A 22,022-nucleotide genomic window follows, 5' to 3' on the forward strand; every position below is an offset into this window, starting at 1 on the left:
ATTGGATTCTTGTGTTATTGTTCTGCTGTAATATCTACTGCTCACTGCAGCCCATTACATCAACTGCTGCAGCAACTTCACCCAAAAGATGTTACTTACCGTGAGAGTGTGTATAGACGTTCTCAATGTTATCAGGACTCTGGTAGCTAGTCAACTGTTAGAGTGCTTTACAGGTGGTAAGATAGGTGATAGGTAGGCGAGACGAACAGTACCGCCGAGTATTGCATCGTACCCTGTGATGCATCAGGCAATAGGGTCATTCTACCGCTTTTCTCTGTCTCGAGTGCTTTGCGATATGATGTGACTTTCAGTGATACTGTACCTTGCTATTTGCATTGATCAAAGAGGAAAAGAAAATATTATACAGCCGATCGAGAGTGATTGTATTCCGTGAACGTCTGTCTGTCGAGAGAAAGAGGGAGAGAGAGTGAGAGACAGAAAGCATGACACTCCCACTGCCTTATGTACACGGTACTCTCATTTAATCTACACTAGTTTCAAAACATGGTTTTCAATGAACCGATTTTCCAATTTCGCTTCCTATTCACGATGTAAACTGTCCAGCATCGTTTGCGATCTGCGCTTCTAGCTGCTGGATTTCTGGTTCCAAACTCGGTTTATGGCTCTATACAAATGTTCTAGAACTTGTGAGTCGTGATCGGATTATCATGTTGCAATTTGATTTTTAAAATGTTCGTTGATGTGTACGGCGTGATTTTGTGTGGCACGAAGGAAAGGAAGTCGTAATGGACTGACCTCTAAGTTGTTCATTTCTTTAACTGAATTTTCGATCGGGACATGACAACAATAAGAAACAGAAAACAAATGACTAATGTAATGCAAAATTATATTATTCTGGTCACGAAACGACTTTCGGTTTCTTAGGCCAACATCAGGTGACAATCGAATGTCGCAAACGCAGATAAAATGACGTGCAAATTACGCGGATACTACTTACACAGAAGATACAAAAATAGACAAATGATGACATGTGGAGTGTTCACAACATTGTGAAGCTTAACACACTGCTAAGAAAATCAGAAGGATGATCCTACTGGAAACACTTGAAATCAGCTCTGAGCACTATGGGACTCTACTGCTGTGGTTATTAGTCCCCTAGAACTTAGAACTACTTAAACCTAACTAACCTAAGGACATCACACACATCCATGCCCGAGGCAGGATTCGAACCTGCGACCGTAGCAGTCGCACGGTTCCGGACTGCTCGCCTAGAACCGCGAGACCACCGCGGCCGGCTCAGTAAACATATGTCACAGAATCCCAGTTTACTATTAAATGACTAAACTATTTCCTTTTCTCCCCTCTATTTAATAAAAATTTAGTTAGATTACATCTCTACATTCAACTATACTTTTATATGTTGTTAAATGTAAAAGTAACCAAATAAAGAAGTTTATTTTTTGTTTTTAGCTGAATGTAATTATTTCTATTGTGACACAAAAATGTAATACAATAGTTACTCTTTGTAAACACTCTACACGTGATAATTTTTGTAGAAGGCTAAAATCGATTCGTGCCAAAACACATATCATTCTGCAAAACATAAGGAACAGTTGCCTACTTAACATTATTAATAATTTCCTTTGTTGAATCGTCGAGAAGCGCATTTCATCTTTTGAAATGTAAAGATACAAGAATATTAACTGAATGCACAAAATCAGACTGCTTAGTAACAACCCAGTATCCTGATTAGCAAGCTAATTTGTAAACTGCTGTATCCATTCTAGCTTTCAGTTACAAAGGCTCTTATAAACAGTCAATGGCTGATGTCAGAATATCCGCTAACTGTACATTTGTGATTTGGAATATGTCTTTACTCGTTAGGAAGTTTCCTGGTCGTTCCGGCGTTACCGTTTCGCACCTTCTCCACAGCACACGTGCTCTAGGTGGATAAAAACAGTTTCTGACAGATTAATTGATATGAATGAGATTTTTAAACATCTTTTATTCTACAACGTCTTCTTTCTCCTCTTCTTCTCTTTATTTTTCCTCTTCTTCCATCATGGTCTAGGTCATACGCCTGTTCCGCCCACTAAGTATCTACCTATCTTTTTCTGGGTCTTCCTACGGATCCTGTATTTAAAGGTCTCAAATTTAAGGCTTATTTTGGAAGTCTCGTATCTGGAATTCTCTGCAGATGTTCTAGCCATCTCTGTCGATTAAAGTTGTGGAAGAAAGGGGAGAAATAATAAGAAAGGTGTGTGCAGAGTGGGATCCTTGGGATTTGACACAAGCCGTAAGGAAGGCAGAGTTGAAGTGTAGGTGACTACTTGAAATGTAGAACGAAGATCCAGATGTTTTGCAGACACTAGTGACTGGTGGTGAATCGTGGTGTAACCACCATCAAGGGGTCCCATCGATAGTGTGTAGGGAAGAGGGTCGGGACTAGACCACGGCGATGTACTGTGGCATTTTTGGTTACACATATCCTTGCCAACCACTAACACTGCGTTCAAACGTCAAATAGACATACTTCAACAATTTTCTACCATTGGTGTTGTCAATTCATTATGAACGCCTGCCACCCTTTGTTTCAATGGCTACAGCGTTAGTGAATTAGCAATCAATCACGATACACTGGTACGCTAGGTACATCGCATTTTGTTAGATATATTGATTTATCGTCGAACAACACCTCTACCGCGCGTAGTACGGTCTAATATTGGCTGCTCGTATTACAAGAATCTAGTGAACAAATCATCTAGGCCGGTTACAGCAGATCCGCATTGACCACTATTGGTGGCTCGTGTTGTTCCTTGTCTTACACAGTTCACTGATTTTTATCCACCTGAGTAAACGAATTTCAGTAACGGCAGCTAAAACTCTACAAGATGACTTTTGATGTGAGATTCATTCTGCTATAGGGTCGTGTCAATTGATGCAGTTGTATTAAAACAACGCTGCACTTACGTACAAGTCGTGCCATCTTAAGATGTAGTGCGAATTTGTACAGCCACTGCCGGAGCGACAGGCTAGCCCTGTACGGACTGTTTTCCCATTAGAAGACCGCAGGACCTTGCAATGCGATCACGCCTACAGTCGAATTATAACAGTAACCATGGTTTCTTTGACTAGTTCTGCTTGACTATCTACATTTAAGTTAGACGTTTGTGGCATTCTGACATATACTCAGTTCGTCTACAGACGTGGAAACCCAGTACTCATTTATAGCATATATCCCAAGCTCCGCTTTTATAGCTTCGTTTCGTAGCCTATTCTAACATAAAATTACCCTTATGCTGCAATCTAAACGGAAATAGCATATGAAAATCCCATGTCACTAGGTAAAATATATTTGTGGCTGCTTCTTAAGGAGGATATCGCTGAAGTGTGCCCAGAAATGACCTTCAGACACTTCCGTCCTCTTATTTAAGACACCGAAGCACATTCTTAAGGTAGGTTATCATTCAGGAAGTCTGTATTCCTCATATGTCTGTCGGTATAAGGTGGATTGTTTCCTTTGGTTTCCTTGTTTACAGAACTAGAAAATGGAATAATACTGTCCCGAAGCAACTCGTGGCAATAATCACATGATTGTCCACTGGGTTGAATATCCTCAACATTGCTTGAATAACAGATGAATGACCGCTTCACGTCAGTTAATCATATTAGACGGCCTTTAGGAAGGCTTAGACATGAGGCAGGAAGGGCACGTAGATATAGTGAAGTCAGTCTTCCTAGGGAAATATAACACAGAGGAAAAATTAAACAGCTGCTGCCTTATAGTAAGATTGGCTTACCAAAGGCTAGAGGAAGTAAACCTTCATCAAAAATTACTGTCAAGTCATGAGGTCAAATGGTGGCAGCCTCACCATACGTCTAGCAGAACCAAGGTGTGGTTTCCTATGCCGGTAACCTTAGTTTACTCATAATCTTCAAAGAACACAGTCAGACGGAATGAAGCAGACATTTGCTGACATACGTACGGAAATCGTACATTCTGATTATTAAAAACTAGCAGCCTTTCTTGGATTCGCGCAGGTAGCACTAAGTATCTGTGGCCGGACAATTTGTATGGCGTAGCAGTAACAAATCATATACAGAAACCTTAGTCGTGAATCAGTCTACATACAGGGTGAAGAAAAATTCGCGCACTCGGACTTCAGAGCACAATTCTTCATATACTAGCAATACGAAAATGTGTCTCACAAAATTTCGTCCTGCGCATATTTCCGACGGTAAATGGACTTTGTAGATTGGCAATCTGGCAAGATTGTACTCATATGTACTGTAACAACCTGCGTCAGCTTATACCTATGGTTCTGTGCAGTTGGTGAAGTGGTAAGCGTTTTCAGCTAGCACGCAGGAGGTCAAGGGTTCGATTCTGGGTCGAGGCATGTTTGGTTTCACTTCCTAAATGTAGTATGATGTGTTAATCGTAGCACGGCAATTACAGTGTGACCTCTGCAAAACATTTTCATTTACATACGATGAACATAGCAATGGAACTACAATAATCTTCACTGGTCAGCCTTTTGTAGATCGTGGCCGCGAATTGTTTTACACCACTGCCTCTACTACCATAGTTTCCAAACCTGTTTCTTGTGTATCCTCGTCCAAAGTCCTATCGATTAGCCCCAACTATTATTCTTGTCACGTTCAAGTCCATTACACTTCGTTATGGCCTTACGTCACAAGTCGGGCTAGCAGTGTGATTTGCAAATAATTTCCTAACATGTACTATGAAAATGCCAAATACATGTGGCTTAAGGCCGGCCGCGATGGCCAAGCGGTTCTAGGCGCTTCAGACCGGAACCTCGTGACCGCTACGGTCGCAGGTTCGAATCCTGCCTCGGGCGTGGATGTGTGTGATGTCCTTAGGTTAGTTAGGTTTGAGTATTTCTAAGTTCTAGGGGACTGATGACCTCAGATGTTAAGTCCCATAGTGCTCAGAGCCATTTTTTTGTGGCTTAAGAAACGTTTTATACCACAGTACTATACGGCGGAATGAAACTGGCAAATAAAAATAAATACGCCTAGACCCACAATCGAATCCTCGACCTGCTGCATGCTAACCCAAAATGCTACCCACTGCACCGTCTGCACAGCACTCGTGCTGTCCGCTGACGGAGGTAGTTACCGTATATGTGATTACAGTGTTCCCAGATCACCAGTCCTTAACGTCCATTTACTGCAGGAAATATGCGCAGGACGAAATTTTGTGAGAGCCATTTCTGTATTGCCAGTATGTAATGCGGGTTGCCGGGTTCGATTCCCGGCGGGGTCAGGGATTTTCTCTGCCTCGTGGTGGCTGGGTGTTGTATGATGTCCTTAGGTTAGTTAGGTTTAAGTAGTTCTGAGTTCTAGGGGACTGATGACCATAGATGTTAAGTCCCATAGTGCTCAGAGCCATTTGAACCATTTTTAACTGTGTAATGAAATCCGAGAGCGCACATTTTTCTTCGCTCTGTATATTAGTGAAACCTGTGTGAACAACACCATAGCTGTTCCCGAAATTACAGACTGAAAAATGCGGCCGAGGGCTTTGATTCATAATATACATAGATAGAGCGCTGAACACCTCATTTCATTGTGCTGAATAAATTGCAACAGCTGACACTCCGACACTGGCTAACAAAATCGATTCAGATGTAACACGTAGCCCCATCAACAGCGCAAAACGCCTATCGTAATTCGGTTGTCTTCTTGCGGAAGCTGCGTGGCCTGCAAGCGCCGTGCATGAGGACGCGACTCACCGGCTGCGAAGCAGTACTGTCCCTTGGAGTTGGCCACCTCCCTGTTGCAGCCGTCGTTGGGGTCCGTGGAGATGGGCAGCAGCTCGCGGCCGTCAGGGCTGAAGGAGACCCTCATCCGGCCCCCGACGAACGAGCGCAGGCTGTTGGCCAGGTCCGCCTGGTTGCCGTACACCACGGAGCCGTCCAGGTAGCCGCTCACCTGCGTCATCTGCTCTCGCGGACCTGTAGGCACAAGCGGCGCATGGAAATCACGACTTAGGAGAACAAAAGCGTTCCACGACCTGGAGGTTGTCGTGCATAAGGAACGAGCAGTCGAGGATCCCAACAGAGGCTTCCTCAGGAGTAACTGGAAACACAATACGTGATATTTATTTATTTATTGTTCCGTGGGACCAAATTAAGGAGAAGTCTCCATGGTCATGGAACGAGTCAATACATGACATTATAACACGATATTGGAAACAGATAAAATGATATATATATAAAAAACATATTAAGGTGATAAGTCCTAAGTTTAAATAAAGAAAATCAACAATGTAACACTGAAATCTGCTTAATTTTTTTAGCTCTTCCAGCAGCTCCTCGACAGAATAGAAGGAGTGAGCCATGAAGAGACTCTTAAGTGCAGACTTAAAAGAGTTTGGGCTACTGCTAAGATTTTTGAGTTCTTGTGGCAGCTTATTGAAAATGGATGCAGCAGAACACTGCACTCCTTTCTGCACAAGAGTCAAGGAAGTGCATTCCACATGCAGATTGGATTTCTGTCTAGTATTAACTGAGTGAAAGCTGCTAACTCTTGGGAATAGGCTAATATTGCTAACAACAAACGACATTAAAGAAAATATATACTCTGAGGGCAATGCCAGAATTCCCAGACTTTTGAATTGGGGTCGACAAGAGGTTCTTGAACTTACACCACATACGGCTCGAACAGCACGTTTTTGAGCCAAAAATACCCTTTTTGAATCAGAAGAATTACCCCAAAAAATAATACCATACGACATAAGCGTATGAAAATTTGCGAAGTAGACTACTTTTCGTGTTGAAGTGTCACTTATTTCTGATACTGTTCTAATGGTAAATAAAGCAGCATTTAGTTTCTGAACAAGATCCTGGACATGGGCTTTCCACAACAGCTCACTATCTATCCGAACGCCTAGGAACTTGAACTGTTCCGTCTTGCTTATAATATGCCCATTCTGTCTGATCAAAATATCGGTTCTTGTTGAATTGTGAGTTAGAAACTGTAAAAACTGAGTCTTACTGTGATTTAGCATCAAATTATTTTCCACAAGCCACGAACTTATTTCATGAACTACGTTATTTGATACTGTTTCAATATTACACACAAGATCCTTCACTATCAAGCTGGTGTCATCAGCAAACAGAAATATTTTTGAATCACCTGTAATACTAGAAGGCATATCATTTATATGCAGCACCGACCCTTGGGGAACGCCCCACTTAACAGTGCCCCATTGGGACTGAACATCACTACCACTCTCAATATTGCGCAGAATTACCTTCTGCTTTCTGTTCTTAAAGTAAGAGGCGAACCAATTGTAAGTTACGCCCCTTACTCCATAATGGTCCAACTTCTGCAGTAATATTTTGTGGTCAACACCGTCAAAAGCCTTCATTACATAAAAAAAAAACACCTAGCGTTCGCAACCTCACAGAGAAAAGAGAATATAGCATTTTCAGTTGTTAAACCATTTCTAAAACCAAACTGAACATTTGACAACAAATTATGTGAATTTAAATGCTCCAGTAACCTTGTATATACAACCTTCTCGATAACTTTAGCAAACACCGATGGCATAGAAATAAGTCTAAAATTGTCAACATTATCAATGTCTCCCTTTGTATAAAGTGGCTTCACTACCGGGTACTTTAATCGGTCAGGAAACCGACCACTCCTAAAGGAAAAGTTACAGATATGGCTAAGTACTGGGCTAATATACACAGAAAAAATACTTCAGTATTCTGCTAAATACCCCGTCATATCCATGAGAGTTCTTGGTCTTTAGTGATATAATTATTAACTCAATCTCTCTCTTGTCTGTATCATGGAGGAGCATTTCAGGTAACAGTCTCGAAGCACTTTCTTCTAACAGCGCTATATGATTCCCTGTTGGGACTAGGTTTCTATTTAGCTCATCTGCTATATTGTATGTAGTTTCATAAAACATACATTTCGACAGGTTCATCGTGTATTTACTCTGTAATTATCGAACTTGAAAAACCATAAAGCACCAGGGTCAGATTGCATAACTGCAGAATTAGTTAAAAATGAGGGACAGAAGTTGGTGGAAGTAGTTCAGAAAGTGATAACAAAAGTATGGAACTCAGAGATGATACCTGAAGAGTGGCAGGAGTCGATTCTGATCAAAATTTTTAAGAAGGGCGACAGAATGGATTGTTGTAATTATAGAGGGATATCGCTATTAACAGTATGTTCCAAAATTTTCTCGAATTTTCTGCCAAGCAGGCTTACACCGTATGCAGATGAAATTGTGGGGAATTACCAAGCTGGCTTTCGGAGGAACAGATCAATTGTTAACCAAATATTCACCCTGCGTCAATTTTGGTAAAGAAATGGGAATACAATAAACCAGTTCATAATCTTTTCAAAGGTTTTACAAAAGCATATGATTCAGTATTGCAGTCAAACTTGTACAGAATTCTTTTGGAACTTGGAATACCAAAGAAGTATGTTAGACTTATAGAAGCGAGTTTGAAAAACACAAAAGGTAGAGTACGCGTGAGGAAACTGGAATCAGAAGAATTTGTAATAAAGAACGGACTTGAGCAAGGAGATGCTACTTTTAAATTTGGTCCTAGAATATATTGTACGAATGGCAGCAGATAATTCAGAGGGTGTGGAGTTTAATTGAAATATTAAGATATTAGGGTATGCAAATGATCTAAACATCTTTAGCGGTAGGAAAGAATCTGTAACAGCAAATGGGAATGCGTTAATCAAGGCTAGTGAAGATGTAGGTCTAAGGATAAATGAAGACAAAACTAAATACCTGGTTACTGCTACAATGCCAACAGTAGTAGATCAGGAAATGTTAAGAGTTGGAGACATGCAGTTTAAGAAAGTGAACACATTTAAGTATCTAGGCGTGGACATCACTTCAAGAAATGAGACTGAATTCGAACTGAAGTGGAGATTACGGGCGGGAAATGCGTGCTACGTCTCACTGAATAGATTACTTTCATCACGGATATTGTCTAGGAATTTAAAGATTAGAATATACTAAACTATTATTCTACCAGTTATGCTGTATGGGTCTGAGACTTGGTCTCTCACTGTGCAAAATGAAAAGCCGTTTCGAGAATTAGAAAACAAAATTTTGAGGAACAAAAAGGGATGACATTAGCGGAGAGTGGCGAAAACTGCATAATGAAGAGGTTCACGAACTCTATTCAAGCCCTGACATAATCAGTATTATTAAATCACGTAGGCTGCGGTGGGTGGGTCCCGTAGCTCGAATGGATGAGGGTACGGCAGCGCGCAGAGTACTGGTAGGGCACTTAGAGGGAAAACGTCCTGTGGGGAGACCGAAGCGTAGATGGGAGGACAATGTGAAGGCTGATTTGAGGAGCCTAGGTATTGAAGGTGAATGGAAGGAAATAGCCCAAGACAGGAACAGATGGCGAAAATACGTTGCTGCGGTAATGGACTCTGAGTCCGGTATGACCAGTGTGTGTGTGTGTGTGTGTGTGTGTGTGTGTGTGTGTGTGTGTGTGTGTGTGGTAAAATTATGTCTTGTAAGAATAGCATACATGGGCTGCAGCCATTCTCAAAAGTCCAACCTTCTAATATTTATAAAAATATGCAGTTATAACCTGACATTATGGGTATGACCACATATTTAATGAATTTGTATTTTTCTTTTAAAGGAATTTCTCAGATAACTATAAGGGGCAGTTAAATGAAAACGAGACAGATAAGGAAAAAAAAAAACATTGTAGTTCCATGATATAGATTTGGACACGGGACTGCGGCTAATTAATAACTAGTAGAAAAAGGATAAAAACAACCGTAACTGTTCCTAAACTTTTTTATTATTTAAGAAACCAGTTTCACCACTTCATTAGTGTCATCTTCTGGCTCCTATTCCAAAAACGAATCGAGACATCCAGACTTTGGCGTACATAGAACAGGTACCACATACTGGACAAGTTTCCGTGGACTACCACACTGCAAAAGCACGACAACAGCTGTTGTTTTGTGTGTACATGTCGAATAAATAGAAGTCCACGGTATCCAGTTCAACATATAGTACCTGTTCTACGTGCGCCAAAGTTTGGATGTGTCCAACGGCTTTTCGCACTGGGGCGGGTCTGAAGAAACGTCGAAACTGGTTGCTTAAATAATAAAAATTTGTAGGAAGAATTACGGCTGTTGGTATTCTTTTTCTAAAAGTAATTGGCGTAACTGTTAATACTTTTATCCCACAGTGAGACAATACGATCATTGACCTCAAGGGAAAACGTTTGCGGTTGCCTACGGAACCGTGATCGCACTCAGACGTGCTCCTCTTCGTCTGAGACAAATGCGCGGCCACGAATGTCTTTCTTCAAGCCTCTAAAATCATGGACATCGCATGGGGAGTTGTTGGGACTGCATAAATGTCGTCTGAGGGCTTCCTATCGACTTCTGTAGCGCAGTCGAAACAACAGACACTCCATCTCTGGAACACATCTCCGCGATTAAAGTACAGCAGTTCGTGGACGTTTTGAAAAAACAGAAGCGTGCCATCAAGTACAAACGCCCAGGAATGTTGACGGACGTCATTATTCTGTTGCAAGGTAATTCCCGTCCTTATGTTGTCAAGGTTGTTTCGACTACGCTACAGAAGTTTCGCTGGGACGCCCTTAAACATCCTTCATCAAGTCCCGATCTCTCCCCTGGCCATTCCCATATTTGGGAGACGTAAGACATTCGTGGCTGTGACTTAGAGGTGTATGCCTCGGTACGATCATGTATCGTAAGCAACCGCGAACATTTTTCCGTGAAGGCATTGGCCGGCTTGTCTCGCATCGGGGTAAATGCATTAACGATTACTTTTGAAATATTAAACTGTTAGCGTACTTCTTTCCCATCCAACTCGTTCTATTTGCTTGTCCTTTACAATATTACCTATCCTCCCTGCTCACAAGGGAAGTACGTGACGTCGAAAACTCAGAACCTCACGAAAACATTGTTCATCCCAAATATTGTGGTACGAGCAACTCGCATGCAAAGCTACTCGTCTTTTCGCGTGATAAGGAACTTTGGTCTAAGGAACAAGGTCTGAGAGAGGAACTTCGGTAATGTGAAGAAACTAAAAAATCTATACAACGTAGTCTTAAACACACATATTTCAGTGTCGTGACAGCAAAATATTGTTAACCTCTTGATGTGTACTTCATTAGGCAATATAAGCTCTGCGTGAGGAGGATCCTTGATTTTATTACGACAACAACATAAAAAAAGAAGAAGCAAAGTTACACTAACGTCTTGTCACCATCAAACTTCACTTTGTGCTATCCGATCAACTTCCTGCATGGAAGTGCAAAAGCCTTTGCAAAAGGCAGATTATGTCACTGGCATGTCAATATGATCCTTCGAAAATATAATTAGTGTGACATTTCATGCTGGTCCGCTTGAATGCAAGAGTGATGTTGAATGTGAAAAAGAGGCTTTAGTCAGATGTGCATTGCGTTCTGTTCTACTTAACTTTGACCACTTCATTAAAATCCCACACCGCCACTTTGAATACTAAATAACCGTGCAGCACGATCAGGTCTGTAGAAAATGTTTGTTGTTCAGATAGTGCAATTATTAGAAATAGAGGAAAATAGAGAAGTAAGTGACGACATTAAAATAAGTGTTTTCTTCTTCCTATTGTATCGATTGTTTGTTACTTAGAGCTTGAATAAGCTTTTGACAATGTTGACTGGAGTACTCTCAAATTCTAAAGGTGACAGGGGTAAATCACAGGGAGCGAAAGGCTATTTACAATTTGTACAGAAATCAGATGGCAGTTATAAGAGTCGAGGGACATGAAAGGGAAGCAGTGGTTGGGAAGGGAGTAAGACAGGGTTGTAGCAAGCAGTAAAGGAAACAAAAGAAAAATTGGGAGTAGGTTTTAAAATCCATGGAGAAGAAATAAAAACTTTGAGGTTCGCCGATGACATTGTAATTCTGTCAGAGACAGCAAAGGACTTGGAAGAGCAGAGGAATGGAATGGACAGTGACTTGAAAGGAGGATATAAGATTAACATCAACAAAAGCAAAACGAGGATAATGGAATGTAGTCGAATTAAGTCGGGTGATGCTGAGGGAATTAGATTAGGAAATGAGACACTTAAAGTAGTAACGGAGTTTTGCTATTTGGGCAGCAAAATAACTGATGATGGTCGAAGTAGAGAGGATATAAAATGTAGACTGGCAATGGCAAGGAAAGTGTTTCTGAAGCAGAGAAATCTGTTAATATGGAGTATAGATTTAAGTGTCAGGAAGTCATTTCTGAAAGTATTTGTATGGAGTGTAGCCATGTATGGAAGTGAAACATGGACGATAAATAGTTTGGACAAGAAGAGAATAGCAGCTTTCGAAATGTGGTGTTACAGAAGAAGATGGGTATATCACATAACCAATGAGGAAGTATTGAATAGGATTGGGGAGAAGAGAAGTTTGTGGCACAACTTGACCAGTAGAAGGGATCGGTTGGTAGGACATGTTCTGAGGCGTCAAGGGATCACTAATTTAGTATTGGAGGACAGCGTGGAGGGTAAAATTCGTAGAGGGAGACCGAGAGATGAATACACTAAGCAGATTCAGAAGGATGTAGGTTGCAGTAGGTACTGGGAGATGAAGCAGCTTGCACAGGATAGAGTAGCATGCAGAGCTGCATCAAAGCAGTCTCAGGACTGTAGACCACAACAACAACAGACCTTGAATAGCTTTTCATTAAAAAGCCTCTCTCGGTAAGAACCGCAATTTTGCATGCCATTGGCTCTTCCCATCCTTTGTAGTATGAGTGATTTGTATTCTTCAACATTTTGTAGAGTTTCTGAACGTCCGAGGCCACACACCTCACTTGAGAGAAGGAATGGGTTAGTATACACAGGGTGTTCGGAAATTCCCGTTACAAACTTCTAGGACTTGTGGAGGGGAATGGGTACATAATATTCTGAGCACGAACTCATAGGCGAAAACGTGATGCAACGACATTACAGAGCATAGAAGCTATAGGCACCGGCACCTGTAAATGTATGTATGTTCAGGGTGATGCCGTTATGACCTTACAAATATTCTAGGTTGCGGAGAAGGATAAATGTATGAATTTGAGGTAAGGAATCCTGTATCGGAGGCGAACGAATCGAAAGTTATAAGGGAGAACCTTTGTGTTACCTCTGACAGTGTAATACATAGACAGGTACTGTTGTTGCTGAGATCGCAGAGTGGCAATTTTCAGAGGTATGGACTAAAAGAAGAAAAATTGTCCAGGAAACATGGGCTCCGAAATGTATACCTGAGGAATTATGACCACTTGTTCATCTTCGCTACTGTGAAGCACTTCTCCTCCATTGAAGAACTGATAGTTCTTATAAAGTGCGACGACCAAAGACTCACTTGTTCAGTGCGGATACACACCAAGCTCGGTTTACTGCGGGAATCCGAAATGGCAAGTGAGGGGTTCATGGGTGGGTGACGCCACTCTAGTAGTGTGCAGCATGCTGGAATCTGGGAGGGAAGGGAAGGGAAGAGTGTTCAGACAGCCGTGGCGGTTAAGGTGACTGCTCCCGTTAAGTGGGACATCCGGTTTAGAGTCCAAGACCGGTACAAATGTTAAAACTGATTCATTTCAATGCCAAAACGCGGCTAATGTCATTGAAAACCTGTAAATAACTTGATTCCATTGTCCCAAACGCTTCCGCTAGGGGAGTCATTGATAAAATGGAGGTAGGTAGTGCAATTTCTTTTTGATTTCTCTATCGGCATGCTACGGTGCTGGGGCTTAGAGGATTTCAATTTGTACTGGGACTGCACATGTACTCACGAATAAATAAAAAATTAATTACCTAATTTTTTTCTCCAGGTGGTAATCAAAACAGTGTGACTAGCCCTCTTAGATGTAGAAGTTACAGACTGGGCTTACATTGGCCGTGTTGCCACTTTCTAGCTGTTGAAAAAGAAAAGTGCTAATAGGCAGAAATACATTGATAGGCGTAGAAACAATTATCTTAAGGTTGATGAAATGTTGATGTTTATGATCTCGGAACCTGTGGCCTCTTGGTAACATGTTCTAAGCAAGGAGCTTGGCTGCTGGTGGGATCCGAAGGGAGGTGATGTGAGAAGTGGGATCAGTACTGGGAAGAGTTAACACATTGGATACAAGTGGTAGGGTTGCAATTATGCTACGACAGGTTTTACTGAAGACTTTATTGGTACTGAAGGCTTCATTTGGGAACGAGTCAGCTAGAAAGTGTTATAGTTGAATAGGAAGTCTCAGGCATGATTTCACGGTCTGGGAGGGGAAGGTGGTGGGAAGTATCCTGGGAGAGGACATAGTGTGTGTGTGTGTGTGTGTGTGTGTGTGTGTGTGTGTGTGTGTGTGTGTGTCTGAGAGAGAGAGAGAGAGAGAGAGAGAGAGAGAGAGATATGTAAGGAAGGTGGGATGTGGTGGTGGAGGCAGGCAATCATGATTGAGGGGACATAGGAATGCGCAGGTATTCCAGGCATAGAGATGTCATTAACTGACACAGGATATGGTTGGAGGGTGATACATTGAGGGAAAAAGAAAGCAGTCCAGAGAATTTTACATGCATATTATGATACGAAAACCAAATTACATCAGTTACCTCTTTTGCGGATGATGCAAGTTTGATCGCCTACCTTCAGGTGCGTGTAAAATTCTCTCAATCATTTTTGTGTTGGCCATCTTGTACTAAATCTTATAGTACATGCCGATCGCTTCCTGACAGTAGAAAATGCAGGTGCAGCTGCTGTTGAGTTGCCGTATCAACTGTTTAGAAACGCCACGCGTCGAGTGGGAGAAGAAGCGAGGTGCGTACTTACCGAAGGAGCAGGTGGGCGCCGGCGCGGACCGGACGAACTCCATGCAGGTGACGTTGAACTGGTCGAACTGCGGGTCACCGGCCGCCAGGGGCACCGGGAAGCACTCTGGGCTGAGCTCTCCCGGGTGGCAGCAAGACAGCGCCGACCCGTTGGCGCCTGCAAACACACCACATGCCAGCTGTCAGCCGTTATTTTACACTAATGACTATTTCACACTGCTGTATTTGACCCGCAAGCTAGACTCAAAGGGCGAATGTCAGTGGTTTGATGAAGCAGGATCATACAGACATACCTTCGTTTGAGCGTTGTGCACACTTCTGTATGTAGGACACAGGCACAGGTATCCCTGGCGTAGAGAAGCAATTGAAGAGTTGAAAACAAATAAGTCGCCATGTCCGAGTGGAATCCCAGTTCGGTATTACAGAGAGATCTCTTCGGCATTGGCCTCTTATTTAGCTCGCATTTATCGGAAATCTCTCACCCAGGGCAAAACCTCAAACGACTGGAAACAAGCGCTGATGATTTCTTTATGTAAGAAGCGTAAAAGAACGGTCGCGCAAAGTTGCAGGCTAATATACACAAAATCGATTCACTGCAGATTTCTTGCACATATTCTCGGCTGGAATAAAATAAATTTACACAAGATACAAGAAATTCTGTGCACAAATGAGAGCGGATTTAAAAAGTATCGCCAGTGGGAAACTCCGCTTGCTCTTTTCTCACACGATAGGAAATGGAAATTTGTGGTAAGGACTGTGGGACCATACAGCTGTCATCGCACTACTTAATCTAATTTAACCTAACTTAAGCCACGGACAACACGTACACCGATGCCCGAGGGAGAACTCGAACCTCCGACGGGGGGGAGCCGCGCGAACTGTGACAAGGCGCCCAAGACCGCACGGCTATCCCACGCGGCCTCACACAATATCCTGCTAAACGTGGATAGGCAGATTCTATATTTCTAGATTTCTGGCAAGTGTTTGACACGGCGACCCACACCTAAATGTTAACGAAAGTCCGAGCATACAGTACAGGTTCCCAGCTGTGTGAGTGGCATTGTACTGGACAACGAGAGTTCATCAGAGACAAGGGTATCGTCACGGGTGCCCAGGGAAGTGACCGCTCTTCTGTTGGTACGTGAACGATATGGCAGATAGAGTGAGCAACAATCTGCGGCTAGAATGAGCGGAAACTTCCTGGCAGAATGAAACTGTGTGCCAGACCGAAAATCTGCGACTGTTTGGTAATGACGCTCTGCCGGCCACTGTGGCCGAGCGGTTCTAGGCACTTCAGTCCGGAATCGCCCTGCTGGTACGGTCGCATGTTCGAATCCTGCCTCGGGCATGGGTCTGTGTGATGGAATCACTAGAGGGAAGACGACGTTCTTTTCGCGAAACACTATTGATAAAATTTAGAGAACCGGAATTTGCGGCTGAAGCAGATCGTTTCTACTGCCGCTAGCATTCATATCGCGTAAAGTACCTGGGTGTAAAAATTACGAACAACTTCAGTTGGAAAGACCACATAGATAATATTGTGGGGAAGGCGAGCCAAAGGTTGCGTTTCATTGGCAGGACACTTAGAAGATGCAAAAAGTCCACTAAAGAGACAGATTACACTACACTCTTTCCTCCTCTGTTAGAATATTGCTGCGCGGTGTGGTACCCTTACCAGGTGGGATTGACGGAGGACATCGAAAGGGTGCAAAAAAGGGCAGCTCGTTTTGTATTATCACGTAATAGGGGAGAGAGTGTGGCAGGTATGATACGCGAGTTGGGAAGGAAGTCATTAAAGCAAAGACGTTTTTCGTCGCGGCGAGATCGATTTACGAAATTTCAGTCACCAACTTTCTCTTCCGAATGCGAAAATCTTTTGTTGAGTTCAACCTACATTGGTAGGAATGATCATCAAAATAAAATAAGAGAAATCAGAACTCGAACAGAAAGGTTTAGGTGTTCGTTTTCCCCGCGCGCTGTTCGGGAGTGGAATGGTAGGGAGATAGTATGACTGTAGTTCGATGAACCCTGTGCCAAGCACTTAAATGTGAATTGCAGAGTAATCATCTAGATGTAGATGTAGATGTAGAAGATCACGAAGACAAGATACACCTCGTACGGAGATAGTCGTCTATTTGCGAATAAAATAGGAAAGGGAATGACTAGAGTCGTACAAGATACCTTCCGCCAAGCACAGTATGGTGGCTTGCGGAGTATGTATGGAAATGGTTATGCAGATGTAAAAGTTCGTCACGCTAGCCTATCTTGGGCAAGTTTGTTCATATCTGCAGAACTACTGTGCCTAAACATGTATTTGAAACTGATTACTATGTTCAAGCCTTGGTATCCACATGTACACTGCCCACACCCCTCCTCTTTCACTCTCTCTCTCTCTCTCTCTCTCTCTCTCTCTCTCTCTCTCTCACACACACACACACACACAAGTAAGGCTTCCTCCGTCTGCCACAAGAAACCGCTTTGTACCTCACCCACACACACGGCTTAGCGGTGACGTTCAGCCTGTTGTGAAATCATTGTAGAGTCTCAAAATTTAGCTTGTGCTCAAATGGCTCTGAGCACTGTGGGACTTAACTTCTGAGGTCATCAGTCTCCTAGAACGTAAACCTAATCAACCTAAGGATATCACACACATCCATGCCCGAGGCAGGATTCGAACCTGCGACCGTCGCGGTCGCGCGGTTTCAGACTGTAGCGCCTAGAACCGCTCGGCCACCACGGCCCGCTCAAGCTTGTGCATTAGATATAACGTTGTCAGTGCATAGACAGTACTAGAGAAGCACTTTATGCAAAGTTTCCTCAGAATTAAACACATTCTGTATTTTTTGAATTATCGGTGTTTCCTACTATGTGTTTATGGAATGACATAAGTGAACTGTAATTCAGCAGCGATGCATATTTCATATACAACAACCATTCTCCGCGGCCATTGAGGAATATATTACAATTTGTAGAAGTTATTGTGAAATTAATGATTTTTCACTATATATTGTGAAACTTACTTAGATTAATCACATTTCGTTTCAGTCCCTCTGTATAGATCTCTTGATACGTTGTTCATTACGGGACCAGGAAGGAATGCGTGGTATTTTCGCTGGGCTCAACTCAGGAAATGACTTTAGCTTGATGTTATCAAGCGATAGAAGAGACCCAAATGAGAACGTCATGTAAAATACAAGAGTATATAATATCATCCCGATGCAATTTTTATCTACACTTTAGGTGTAAATGACTGATCAACCAAAATTTGTCATGACGAACTGTGTCCCGTTCTGCTTTCTCTTCTTCAGTTGTATGGTTTTAGTGTATTTTTAGTAATATTGGAAAGAACTGTGGTTGCAATTATTAATGCAGTTTCCCAGGTTTGTGATTACATATGAAAATGGCGACTCAGTGCGTCAAAACTAGTTATGAAACCTTTTAATAATTTCATTGTTTTAGTGGCTGTGGTTTGACGACCGTTGGTGGAGTTCAATAATTTTTTTAATTTGAGTCAGTCATGCTCCTTGATGATAGTTATGTAGAAATATAAAAAAGGGGAATGTTATGAGTGGGTCAGTTGTTCATGTGGACTACATTTTCGTGTGGTGAAATCAACATCTGGCGAGTTGAGGGTTGGTGTACCGTCCACCGTCTGTTCTGCCAGACGAGAGCTTTGCCCCTCGCCAGCCAAAGGAGAGTCATTTACTTGACACATTGTCTATCTCGGAAACCGTTTGTCGCACGTAGACTCACAAACTTCAACATGCTACGTGTTGGACTTACTCTCCTGGAAGAAGCTACTCGAGTTGGGACTCTAATTGTGTCGACTAACTCAAGAACTTTCAACACTACGGTTTTCGTGTAATGCCGGGTACACTACCGTATAGCCAGTGGCTTCCTTACCGTATTCAGGAACTTAATTTGAACTATTGTTTGTAAAAAAGTTTCACATTACGGCGAGCTATCAACGTTAATTTGGGTGACAGAAATGTAATTTAATTTCTCTGTCAGATTATAAGACAATGGCGAGTGTCGTCTCTGAGAGAATTCAATGAGAGGAAAAATGGGATTTATTACTGCAAATACAGTTTCTGTAAGGAACTTCATTACAGTAAACGTAAGTGAAGCCTTTTCCAGATATAATGTTCTACAGTATGTATGTCATTCTACGCAGGCTGCCACCTGAATAAAATTTTTATTAAAAATGAAACTCCTCCAGCTGTACTTAAGATTTCATATTTATTTGGCTACTAGTTTCGACGTTGCGTCAACTCCACCATCAGGCCCGTACACTTTGATGATATCAATTGTGTTTGGCTGAGTACTAGAAGTCCGCAGTGAGACCAATACGTGCTCCACGTGGAATGCGGGCAGTAACTAGTGTGAAGTTTAAACAAGTGGGTCAAAGATAGTAAACAAATCCGTTGACCCACTGGTTTAAACTTCACACTAGTTACTGCCCTCATTCCACGTGGAGCACGTATTGGTCTAACAGCGGACTTCTAATACTCAGCCATACACAACTGATATCATCAAAGTGTACAGGCCTGAAGATGGCGTTGACGCAACGTCGAAACTAGTAGCCAAATAAATATGAAATCTTAAGTATAGCTGGAGGAATTTCATTTTTAATAAAAATTATACCAGATGACCTCCCACCATCATCCAGTTAAAAAATGGGTGTACGAAGACCTGAATAAAAGTACGTAACTCATTGAGCTTCAAGGATGGAGATGTTTTTCAGGGAAAATCCCTGAAGGAGCCTGCAGGTAGCGAGAGAGTCGGAGTCGCTGTCTTCTTTTCCAATCAAGTGACAATACCATCCGTCTGAGCTGCCCCTGAAGAGTTCGCATTAAAGTAACTGGAAGATACGACGTCAGAGCCGCGCTTCTGCGCAACAAACATCCAAAAGTTTTCCCCCTACTACCATGTGAACTAATTCTTGATGCCTCACAATTAGTCCTACCAACATCTCCCTTCTTTTAGTAAAGTTGGGCTACTAAGCTCTTTTCATGCCATTTTTGTTTGGATCCTTGTAAGGGATCCACAATCCTTTATTAGTGTGACTGCTTGTTTATTTACACAAGTCCCGAGTACGTGCAGTATTGACTGACGAGGTCGAAGCGCCAAGATAACAGTGTATGTGATATTGCCTTTCACTTTCGAGGTTGCGGTTGAAAGGGAGCGGTTGATCGTGTCGCTTTTTCTGCTTGCAGACCCACCATCAATACCCCTAATTTCAATGATAGTGAGAAAGTATTTTTTTTATTATGAACAGTCATAAAAAGATAGGTGTACGGTTATTATATGAGTAAATATTTCGGCAGTTTTCGTGTGTACCCCGCCAGTAAACCTAGATTTCAGTGTACGTTGGCTTACGATGTTGGATACATGTGGGTCATAAGAGTGGCATGTGACGGATAGTAATTCATTTTGGCCTGACTTGAGATTAAGTGCCAGTAGTTTGCAGGCCAAAGTAGTGCCTGGCTCACATTTAAGTTTAAAAAAGGAATGACAGAATTCAACAGTAATGTTAACTACAAAGAAATCTGAATTCACTTCAGTATTACTATGCAACCGTGGAATCCCGTTGAACATCTCCTATCTGAGCCTATCGCCCTTATCTGTTAGCCATGATCCCAAACTAACTCCAGACTGCTTTCCTTTTCTACTTAGTAGCCAATAGGGAGAGTTACGACCTATAATTACTTACTGGATTTACCCAACTACTTGTCAGCATACTGGTACGTAAGTGTACAGATTGAATAACGTGGAATATACATAATTCTAACTGCGTTAATAACATTCGACGCTAATTACTGAAATCTTACTCTCCATTTCACTAAAACTTGTACACTCCAAAGTGCAATAAGTTTCTATTACAGGGTATATTTACAGAAAATCCGAAATATGCTACTTTCAGACTCATTTACGGGAAGGAATGTAAGGCAGCTATTAATTATTACTAAATGATTACTTCCTTTCCGAAGGAACCAAAAAATATATATTTGCATCAGTAATTGTAAAGCTGTTCCAAAATAACATTCTTAGCATTCTCAGTCTGAATTCCAAAAGGCTTTCTCCACATTATAAAAAAAAGCATCAGTGTACATAGCATTTCAAAGACGGAAATAATCACTACATGTGTACGTCAAGAATTGGTACTGGGTCAACAGTTGATTTGGGTGCATATGGACGACCTGCCACACTCCATCCAAGCAGATTGAGCACTTATCCATGCTGCCGATGCGAATATTGCCATCAAGCGTATTGGAGTATCTTCAACACTTGAAAATAAAAATAAAATTTTCTTGAAAATTACTATCTAGTCCCACGTAAACTAACTGTCACTAAATTTCTATGAAAACCAACACACGCAAGACACGCCCGCACAGTTAGATATAATTTATGGAGGTAAGTCAATAAACTGAACAGAATGTTTACTCTCTATTGACGTTTCTTATCGAAAATCAGTCATGTTTCGAAAACAACTGAAGTACTAGTAAACATATTAGGGGAGACCGATGTTTTTTGACCAGCACTTCAGTGTAGTGACTGATCTTAGAACCAGATGTAGGAATGAGCACTACAGACCACCATCAGCTGTTTCCGCTGTTTTCTACTATTTTTGTTGTTGCTAGATATGAGGTTTTGTTTCGTGAATCATTAGGAAATATTTAGAGTTCTACTCAATTTGAGTGCTGTATAACATATTGAAGCTATTTGGAATACACCTTTACTTCTTCACGTACATTATTTTATGATGACTGAAATGTTATATATATATATATATATATATATATATATATATATATATATATATATATATATATATATATATATATAAAATATGGACAGTTAAGCCATACTTCGTCGGTCGTGCATCATCTTGTACCCTGAGACAGTAGAAGGTCTTTTACCATGCAACATGTGATACTTGCAAATGAACCGAATTTCTTTAATGTCTTAGTAGTTTCACCTGCCTTGAAAAAGGAAATTGGTTTTAATTTCCAATAACCTCTATTTCACAATGTATTTAACTTGTAACTGGTTTCTGATAATACCTCTGGTTAAACTGATTTCACTTACCTAGTTCAGAGTCACACCGGAATATGCCTTTATAAAACTTTAGCAAGATCTGTACTATGCAATATCAGTGAACCCTAGATAGTAAATTCTAACAGCCTGTGACATGAAATTCATCAGACGAACAACTGGTTACAC

At 41.6% G+C, this 22,022-nt stretch overlaps 1 protein-coding gene across 2 annotated transcripts in view; it reads right to left on the reverse strand.

Moving 5' to 3' along the window:
* The window catches only part of LOC126268048 (uncharacterized), a 220,277-nt gene that overhangs the window by 56,794 nt on the left and 141,461 nt on the right, over positions 1–22,022 (reverse strand). For both annotated transcript variants that reach the window (XM_049973475.1, XM_049973474.1), the window contains exons 8-9: positions 14,800–14,955; positions 5,718–5,939 (exon numbers count right to left, since the gene is read on the reverse strand). In XM_049973475.1, the coding sequence (XP_049829432.1) occupies positions 5,718–5,939; positions 14,800–14,955 (378 nt within the window). The remainder of the gene's footprint in view (positions 1–5,717; positions 5,940–14,799; positions 14,956–22,022) is intronic.

This window comes from Schistocerca gregaria, chromosome 4 (assembly GCF_023897955.1).
Source record: "Schistocerca gregaria isolate iqSchGreg1 chromosome 4, iqSchGreg1.2, whole genome shotgun sequence".
NCBI classification, from domain to species: Eukaryota; Metazoa; Arthropoda; class Insecta; order Orthoptera; family Acrididae; genus Schistocerca; species Schistocerca gregaria.